Genomic DNA, 10,568 nt, shown 5'->3' with positions numbered 1-10,568 from the left:
TTATTTCTGTGGAAAGATGGCAAAACACGATAACCAACATTTTTCAAATTTTACAGGAGAGCAAAAAAACGTTTTTTTCAACATGAAAATATTTTTATCTTTTTTTTAATTATACTTACAATATTCATTCTTGGACTGTAATATAGGTAAGAAAATAAGGTATTAATCTGTTTAAGAATAATTTCTTCGTCATTACCAGGAACTGAGATAATAGCCTTTTAAAAAAAGATATCTTATTTTGCCATCTTCCATTTTCAACGTAAAACGCATTTTTGAACGATTTTTTAGGGCAAAACAGGATCCTGTTTTGCCATCTTCTATTGTCAACGTTTAACACACTTTTGAACGGTGTTGGAGGCCAAAACAAGATAAGTGAGTCCTACAATATAAGCTAAACTCGCACTTACCCCCCCGGGGGCTTCGCGTGTTCGCTACGCGGAGTTGCGTATACGGTCGCGCTGCGCGCTCCCGGGGGCTTCGCGGGGTTGTGCATGGGGTCGCGCTGCGCGCTCCCGGGGCTTCGCGGGGTTGTGCATGTGGTCGCGCTTCGCGCTCCCTTGTTTACGGTCGCGCTGCGCGCTCCCGGGGGCTTCGCGGGGTTATGCATGGGGTCGCGCTGCGCGCTCCCGGGGCTTCGCGGGGTGTGCATGAGGTCGTGCTTCGCGCTCCCTTGGCTTCGCCCCTGAAAACTAATATCGTCCCTGAGTCTTGTCTCGAAGAAATGAAAACTGAAAACTAAAAGCGAGAGCAAAATATTAAACGTAGGAAAAGTTTTGCTGGCCTCAAACTGTGTTCCCCGTGTATTTCTTATGGGGGGACTAAAAAACGTCAATATCTCGGGAATGGTTTGGAATTTCGGGAGTTTCCGATTTTTCCCAGTATGTACAAAAAGTAAGGAATCCAATGGTGAAAACCGCATCTTCCTAGCTCATCTAGAAGTGGGTTAGAATTTGTATACGTGAGTCAGTCAGTCAGTCAGTTACACAAGGGGCTGTATTATATTTAGGACTCCCCCCTAGAGGTAAAATTGCTGGAATTATGAGCCTCTAATATGCATAATTAATATAGTACAGTAAAAATCGACGTATGAAAAGGGAAAAAATAATACCTCTGTGAAGCTTTGGGAATAACTTCATTTTAGCATGTATTTTTTCCGGGGGCGGAACAGTGTTTTTCCGCCAAAAAAGACTTTTTTTTTACATTTTCCTAAATAACTCAAAATTTCAGCGGAGGCCTTTATTGTCAGTGACCAAAACTTCATGACTCAAGAAAACCAAAACATCAGGTCCGCACTGATGCAACATCCATCTATAAAACATCTTGAACCTCTAACAATGCACGAGCTTAAAAACTATATCAATAACAAAAATATTTCAATACATTACCAGACAAGTGATGGGTGATGGAAGTACTCTACAAAATGACATGGCAGTAAGTGAGACGAGTAAAACAATTGTTTTAGTATCGAGTGCCCTCAAGAGTGTAAGCGCTCATGATTTCGAGAATAGAAATGTAAAGGTACTTAAAATAGACAACTTTCTAGGAGGGCGACGGATGGACTGTTGTATACGAGTGATATTGTGTGTTGTATAAGTGTTTCGGCTATTGTAGAAGAAAATGAATCATCAAATGAAATCGAAGGGTTTTATTCAAGGAGGTTGTGTTTAGCCAAAACTCGATTTTCGTCTACTGTGGGCAGTAGTGTTTCCAAAGAAGTATGTTTGCTCCAAAAAGATCAAAGTCTAAATCTCTAAATCTTAGAAAGAAATAAAGAAAGAAGAAAGTTGATTCTACCACTTCAATAATGACATCCACATGGGGAAGTTCCTTATTAGAAAACTATTTACATTCAATAGGTACTTTCTGTAATGGATGTGCCAGCCACTTTCATCATCATTTTCCTCGGATTCTCGGTCGTTAATGATAGTAATATCTAATATAAGGATGAATCAATCAGTAACTGGACAAAAAGATTTGAAATTATGTATTACAAAAGATAATCAATTCATTCTCTTTTCTACTGCAGTCAGTTTCGAAGTCTCTCACGGACAAGTAAAGTTAGTAAATACTCCAGTGAGAGTTTGCTTATGTACTCTTAAGGTAGAAAAGGCATTAACAATCGGGAAGAATTCTCGAAAAATCGAATCAATCAGTAACTGGACAAAAAGATTTGAAATTATGTATTACAAAAGATAATCAATTCATTCTCTTTTCTACTGCAGTCAGTTTCTAAGTCTCTCACGGACAAGTAAAGTTAGTAAATACTCCAGTGAGAGTTTACTTATGTACTCTTAAAGTAGAAAAGGCATTAACAATCGGGAAGAATTCTCGAAAAATAGTCAACAGCAGGCAAGTCAAACTCGCAGCTCTACTGTTTACACTCATTGATTTTTCCTCCTCTGAGAATGGTCCAAATGTGCCACCCAGACCAAAGACAAATAACCGCCTTTATAGCTAAATCCCCTTTATTAATATTGACTTTGACTTACTCTTCAACACAGTGAGCTGCAGTGACTGCCCAGTTTTCATTGAACAAAGCTGCTCCACATTTGTGCAAATAAGTTGATCTTATCCATTGACGAAGAGAAATCTGAAAAACCACAGGATGAAAATTAGAATGATTCCTTATGATTCTAATGAAATATGAATGTATTATTGTATCGTTCATATACTCGTATTGCTTACATCTAGGAATACTTATCCTTACTGTTTCTCGTCAATAGTGAATAGATATCAATTTTACGAGCAATTAACTTACTCGTGTTAAATTGTTAAAACAGAAAAAACAATTTCCGGTAAAAGTTTGACCCCAAGTTTCTACTTATTACTGATGACTACACCACTATGAGTAACTAGTAACCATTCACATTATTTTCAAGCAATAAACAATCTTTGTGTTAATCTGACAATAGACAACAATTTATTACTATCCGTCACGTCAGCTACTGAAGAACTCTTTTTTCCCAGTTTCAAGATTTTTCGGCCAATTTGAATAACATCCGCTGATATTATTGTGTAATATCCACACTAATATTTTGAGTATTAGTTAATTCTTAGTAACAACCAACAACTTATTTTATCTTAAATTACCTGCCAAGGCCATTTTCCAAAGGTTGCTTTCTCTCCTCCTACAATTCTGGATGATGGGAATAATCTGCGACCACAAACTGAAAGAAACGAAAAATTTGATCTACCTATTAGTCGAGAATATTATGTTTTTAACAAAGAACAAGTCTTTCATAGGAGAATAGAAAAAAAAAAAAAAAAAAATAAAAAAAAAAAAAAAAAAAAAAACAAGACAGCTCTTTTGTTCACTTTGTACAAATAAATAGTATAAATATATTTCGAATTCATTGTAATCATAATGTATGAAACACATCATCTCAGAATAATTGCTGAGGTTTTAGGAATGGTATTTTCTAGCAAAATAAACTTCTAAAACTCAGTAAAAATGTCGGTCACGTAAAATTTAAAAACAAAATTACAACAATACAAGATGCTTGTATTTGATAAAATTAAGAATGGCTTACTCTAAAAGAAATCAGAATTCATACTTCATTCTGACCTTTATCCTTTTTATTGTCAAGATCAGTGATAAATGAAAAACTCATTTCTTAGGAGGAATCCGTCGCACATAACTTCATATAAATATCTCTATCCATAAACAATATGTAGGTACTAAAGTAATATGTATAAAAATATACAAACAAAATGAAAATTTTACTACAAAAGAGTCTGAAAATTTCAGATTACACTGGTGTATTTATTGCAATATGCAACGATTAAAAGGAGGCATGAGTTTTACAGCAACATTTGTATCCCAAACATGCTCTCATAGAATATTGTCAACAGTAAGAAATTTCAAATCAAATTCTTCTTGGTGAACATTTTCGAAAGCAGCATCATATGTAAATGCAACGATTAAAAGGAGGCATGAGTTTTACAGCAACATTTGTATCCCAAACATGCTCTCATAGAATATTGTCAACAGTAAGAAATTTCGAATCAAATTCTTCTTGGTGAACATTTTCGAAAGCAGCATCATAAATGTAAATACTCTTACCTATGATGGAAAACAAAGTTTTCCGTCGCAGTAAGTATAGTTATCGGTTTGTTAGTACAGTCGAACTTGTCTAAGTGGGAAAATTTTTTCGGTCCCTTGGGTTCTCACCTAGACAGGTTTACTTGCCTTCAACAATCATTTGATCGGACCGTTACTGGACCGTGACCGGACCTTGACTGGCACTATAGTGTGAATCAGGCTTTACCTATGACGGAAAACTTATAAAGTTTTCCGTCGCAGTAAGTATAGTTTTCGGTTTGTTAGTACAGTCGAACTTGTCTAAGTGGGAAAAATTGTCGGACAGGGAAATTTTCCAGAGACAGGGAAAAATCACTTAGACAGGTTCGACTGTATTATTATAGCTTTCGCAATAGATCATTTTGTGGTAGTTGTAACGTCAACTAAGTCCTTTAAACCGTTTGATCACGATGTACAATCTCTATTTCAATGCTTTTTATTACTTTCTATTTTTAGAAACATTTCATATAAATGCTAATTTTGTCAATCTATTGTCTGACAACAACCACTAGTATATTCTCTGGCTACCTCTGAGTTCTTCTAAAAACGAGAATACATTCAATACAAAAATAAAAAACCCTAATTTTAGTTTCCAAAAAACATGTACTCCTAAATTTGAACTTATTAACTACCATCACAGAAGTTAAATTTATTTAAACATAAATTGTTCACTCTTTACACAAATATGTCACAGTCAGTAGCACAATTTTAAAATTGCAGAATTTGATTTATCCAATCTCGAAATTCCGATATTCTTGTGTAAACGCCAGGTTGGTTGGGCTTGGCACATCCGATTCCCCAGGAAATGATTCCAGCAAGTAGCCATCTCTTGTCTGGTCGCTGGATGACCATAGGACCTCCTGAATCTCCCTGTAAACGATGTTGTAAAATAATTGATTAATGAATTCTCCTTTCCATAGGAAAGTATCCTAGATGATATTTTATGAAGTCAAAGGTTGGATTATAGTCAAGCACCATGGGCACCATAGATCATTACCTACATGTCGGTCGTAGGTATATTAGGGAAAAAAAAAATTCTTTCATTCACATGTGCCTGTCATATGAAATCGAAGGGTTTTATTCAAGGAGGTTGTGTTTAGCCAAAACTCGATTTTCGTCTACTGTGGGCAGTAGTGTTTCCAAAGAAGTCAGTTTGCTCCAAAAAGATCAAAGTCTAAATCTTAGAAAGAAATAAAGAAAGAAGAAAGTTGATTCTACCACTTCAATAACGACATCCGCATGGGGAAGTTCCTTATTAGAAAACTATTTACATTCAATAGGTTCTTTCTGTAATGGATGTGCCAGCCACTTTCATCATCATTTTCCTCGGATTCTCGGTCGTTAATGATAGTGATATCTAATATACGGAGACTTTGAGGTTTTTCAAAGTTTGATATATTTTTGAAATGTTTGACCTTGAAGGTTATGGAATTTTACACAACTAAACAGGATTAGCTGGTCTTCTTTAACTAGAGGTGGAATTGAATATACTATGTCTTCACTTGACTTGGACGAGATTTATAATAGATACATAGGGTTACTATACAAAGATAACAAATCATACAATGGTTGACATGTTTCGCACATCTCCTGATGGCATTTTCAGAATAACTGATCAAAAATTTCTAATTAAAAACAAAAACAACAACATTGTAAAGCGCCACTAGTGGCAAAAAGGGAAAACAAGAAGCCCAGTTTACAAGAAGCAAAAAGCCGAGTTTACAAAAAGCAAAAAGGTCCGCTTACAAGAATAAAGGAGCTTATACAAAATTGAAGTTAAGGTGTTACTAATTCAAACAGGTCATTCCTTTCGAGCTGCGAATTAAATAAATTTACATTATTGTCTACTGCTTTCCTAGTATAAAAGGTTTCTAAAAGCCCTAACTTTTTACTGTTATCAACAAAACTGTGCATAACCTTGGGCTTGGGGAAACACAAAGAGGTGAGGACATTGTTGTCTAACATGTATCTAGCAAAACCACTTTTTTCGGGATGCTTATTTTTGACAGATGCATAATGCTCTTTTATTCTGGTAGATATTGCTCTGCTAGTTTTACCAATGTATTCTCCATGACCAGGCACTTGTAGGTTGTAGATACTACCTTTCTCGATCGGTGGAATTTTAAGGTTGTAGATACCACCTTTCTCAATTCAATTCAATTCAATTTTATTTTATTGTGATGGTTACAACATTATACACAATTTATAATTTTACATTTAGGTTTTCTGTAAATATTTCTATAAAAAAAAGATATAGGTATATGTACGAGTATAAAGAAAGAAATTCTCGATTGGTGGAATTTTGTCCTTCATGTTAAAGATTTTGTTTTTCAATTTGTTTTTGTTGTAAAAAGCCACTTTTGTATTTCCTTCTTTTTCTATGACTTTTGCTATCTTGTATGAAGGTTTCCCCATGAACAGTAAGGATCTCCATTGGTTAGAGGTGGGAGTGGCTGAAGTGTGGTATAGGTACTTCCTGTTGATGAATCTTTGAAGTTGTTTGTAAAAAGTTTTTCTATGGTTTTCTTTGGATATCCGTTGTTTGATGACTTTTGCTATCTTGTATGAAGGTTTCCCCATGAACAGTAAGGATCTCCATTGGTTAGAGGTGGGAGTGGCTGAAGTGTGGTATATGTACTTCCTGTTGATGAATCTTTGCAGTTGTTTGTAAAAAGTTTTTCTATGGTTTTCTTTGGATATCCGTTGTTTGTGGCTATGAGCATGATGATGTTGAGTTCATTTTTAAAATTGGTTTCTGACATAGTACCTCAAGTAGTTTATGTTGATCAACTGCCTCAAATCTCAGGACTCATTGTCATAATCGTCTGTTTTCTATGGTTTTCTTTGGATATCCGTTGTTTGTGGCTATGAGCATGATGATGTTGAGTTCATTTTTAAAATTGGTTTCTGACATAGGTACCTCAAGTAGATTATGTTGATCAACTGCCTCAAATCTCAGGACTCATTGTCATAATCGTCTATGTTCATCTTTAGGTTGCAATTCCATTGAAAAAAGTTCACGGCACAGGACCGAAACCCTAATTTCTGTTTCATGAATAAAAGTTGTCATAATATTAAGGTTTTCTCCGAATTATCGGCCATTGACTTTCACTCAATTTACAGAATTCAGCATAAAACTTACCTTCATAGAGTCGACCCCATCCTGTCACATGGGCTGACGTGCCCACAAAGTTGGTATCATCCTCAGGAACACAGATGGGAATGATGTTGGGCTGGAATTTGACTGGCTCATAGAACCTCAACAGGGCGAGGTCGTATTCGAAAGTTCTAGGATCAAATTGAGGGTGGGATGCCACGATTTGAACTCTTCTCTCTTGATATCCGTAAGGTTCCTCCTCGGTAGATAGGTCATGCTCTCCTAAACGTAGCAGTAGATCACTTGGTGGGACACTGTAGAGGACAGAATGCGAATCAATCAGTAACTGGACAAAAAGATTTGAAATTATGTATTACAAAAGATAATCAATTCATTCTCTTTTCTACTGCAGTCAGTTTCTAAGTCTCTCACGGACAAGTAAAGTTAGTAAATACTCCAGTGAGAGTTTGCTTATGTACTCTTAAGGTAGAAAAGGCATTAACAATCGGGAAGAATTCTCGAAAAATCGTCAACAGCAGGCAAGTCAAACTCGCAGCTCTACTGTTTACACTCATTGATTTTTCCTCCTCTGAGAATGGTCCAAATGTGCCACCCAGACCAAAGACAAATAACCGCCTTTATAGCTAAATCCCCTTTATTAATATTGACTTTGACTTACTCTTCAACACAGTGAGCTGCAGTGACTGCCCAGTTTTCATTGAACAAAGCTGCTCCACATTTGTGCAAATAAGTTGATCTTATCCATTGACGAAGAGAAATCTGAAAAACCACAGGATGAAAATTAGAATGATTCCTTATGATTCTAATGAAATATGAATGTATTATTGTATCGTTCATATACTCGTATTGCTTACATCTAGGAATACTTATCCTTACTGTTTCTCGTCAATAGTGAATAGATATCAATTTTACGAGCAATTAACTTACTCGTGTTAAATTGTTAAAACAGAAAAAACAATTTCCGGTAAAAGTTTGACCCCAAGTTTCTACTTATTACTGATGACTACACCACTATGAGTAACTAGTAACCATTCACATTATTTTCAAGCAATAAACAATCTTTGTGTTAATCTGACAATAGACAACAATTTATTACTATCCGTCACGTCAGCTACTGAAGAACTCTTTTTTCCCAGTTTCAAGATTTTTCGGCCAATTTGAATAACATCCGCTGATATTATTGTGTAATATCCACACTAATATTTTGAGTATTAGTTAATTCTTAGTAACAACCAACAACTTATTTTATCTTAAATTACCTGCCAAGGCCATTTTCCAAAGGTTGCTTTCTCTCCTCCTACAATTCTGGATGATGGGAATAATCTGCGACCACAAACTGAAAGAAACGAAAAATTTGATCTACCTATTAGTCGAGAATATTATGTTTTTAACAAAGAACAAGTCTTTCTATCCTTATTTGTCAAAGATGCTTGAAATTTTATGAAAAGATTTTGATTTTGATAATACACAGAAATTTTCAAATTCATTTCAAATGCATAGGAAATGCATAAATGACCAGTGGGATCTCACTAGTAAATAGATAAATTAGTTTCTTCATTTTGCTTGCGCAATACTAATCATAAATTTAGGAGTCACATTCCGTTTTATCAAATATAGTAGATAAAAAATACACCAAAAATCACTTCCCCTTATCGAGACTTTGGTATCCTTGTGTGACATTGTGGCATAGAACGCTCGTTTTATCTTACCTAGAAAATTTGTCTTCTACAAAAATACTAGTTCCTTGTGCTAGAGTGATCTTTGTAAACTACCTTCCTAACAAAGCCCAGCCTTCTTGTAGTTAGCTAGTTCAATTCATGGGAACAAAATATCTCTTGCCATATTCAATCAGAATAGGTATAGGACCTATCAGAATTCAATCAGAATAGGTATAGGACCAGAATAGGTACCTATACTATAGGTAACCCTTGACTCTACAAATCTACCATTGACTCACCTTCTTTATAATTGGACATGTTGATTCCTTGGCTTTCTATTTCATTGCTCTCGTCAATGAAAGCTGTTGTACTGACTGTGGAAGTGGTGGGAGATGGCTTAGGTGAAGATGGTGACATACTACTTGTTTCGTAAACGGTGGACGGTGAGGGTTCGGTTTTCTCTGTGGTGGTTGTGGTCTCAGGATATGGTTTGGTGGTGACGACGGTAGTTGTAACGTCTGGAAAAGAGAGATTGGAATGTCAGCAAGAAATTGAGATCTGATGACAACGTTCGGCGACGTGAATAGGTACATTGTTTGTTTACAGTTGGAAAGCCTTTGTTTTGCGTTCAATGATTAGGACAATTTTATTGTTCTTCTCACAAAACACTCTTGGAAACTGAAATTTTATGAAAGTAGACCTTTGTCTAGACGTGGACAGTGGACAGATAACTGTTGCCCATGATGATTATGAATATTACTTATTTTGTTCTGAGAAGATGACCAACTGTTAAGTACTTTAATGGATTAAAACGAAAGTTAATTATAAAGATGAGAGTTATTTATTTTATGAAAACCTTCAACCTCAACTTTCATAGAACGCAGTAAATCATTGGAATAGTTGAATACCTTAGTTTAGATTCTAATTGATCGATAAATAGGCCTCATTAAGAGTTCCACTGAAATGGACAGTGGATCAAATGGCCTATTCCCTCGCGCTCTTTAGGAAACCTCATTCCATCAGAAAGAAAGTTACTCAGGACAAAATATAGTCATAAACTTTTTATAGTTTTTCATGAAATGATCATTTTATTCACACGTAAGCCATGAGAGAGTATATTATCAAGAAGGATATTAAACGCGATTAAACTGTACGTTGGATAATTTATTTTCATCATTAGAAAATGTTTAATAAGACGTGCTTAGGGTTTTGTGGTCGCCATTAATTGTAGCTAAACGTTTCTCAAGTGGTATTAAAATATATCGGTTACAATATAAAAATTCAGTTAGCGGTACTTCAACCATCAACAAGAAATGGATTTCTTAAAACCAATAATATTTCTCCTATCCTCAGGTTCAATTACACTAATAATACTCTTCCAAGATCGGATAAACTCCGAGTCTAATAATATCCAACCCGATATTCTGATCAAACGATTGATTGAGTGATTAGATTAGAGATTAGATTGTCCACACATTATAAACAGACCGAGTATTTTTAAAACGAGGATTCAACCAAACAAGTCATGGAATGGAATCCTTTCCCTGAATGAAGTTAAGTTTTCAAATATTTTCGAGTGACCCATATTCTATTACGAAACAAGCGGAGAATGTATTAACGAAATGGGAAGTTTAAATATAGAACCCGAACATGGGTTACTATCATTACTAATACTATACGTAGTATAGGTAATACTGAATGTGAACATATA

General features: G+C 35.3%; 1 protein-coding gene across 1 annotated transcript in view; it reads right to left on the bottom strand.

Moving 5' to 3' along the window:
* LOC103519605 (serine proteinase stubble) overlaps positions 1-10,568 on the bottom strand; it is a 42,326-nt gene that overhangs the window by 10,294 nt on the left and 21,464 nt on the right. Inside the window, exons 6-9 of the mRNA XM_008484699.2 lie at positions 9,157-9,375; positions 8,459-8,535; positions 7,858-7,958; positions 7,224-7,492 (exon numbers count right to left, since the gene is read on the bottom strand). Coding sequence (XP_008482921.2) covers positions 7,224-7,492; positions 7,858-7,958; positions 8,459-8,535; positions 9,157-9,375 — 666 coding nt within the window. The remainder of the gene's footprint in view (positions 1-7,223; positions 7,493-7,857; positions 7,959-8,458; positions 8,536-9,156; positions 9,376-10,568) is intronic.

Source organism: Diaphorina citri, unplaced genomic scaffold (assembly GCF_000475195.1).
Source record: "Diaphorina citri unplaced genomic scaffold, Diaci psyllid genome assembly version 1.1 scaffold66, whole genome shotgun sequence".
Taxonomy (NCBI): Eukaryota; Metazoa; Arthropoda; class Insecta; order Hemiptera; family Psyllidae; genus Diaphorina; species Diaphorina citri.
Note: the sequence above shows the minus strand (reverse complement) of the source record. Positions and strands in the feature narration are given on the sequence as shown.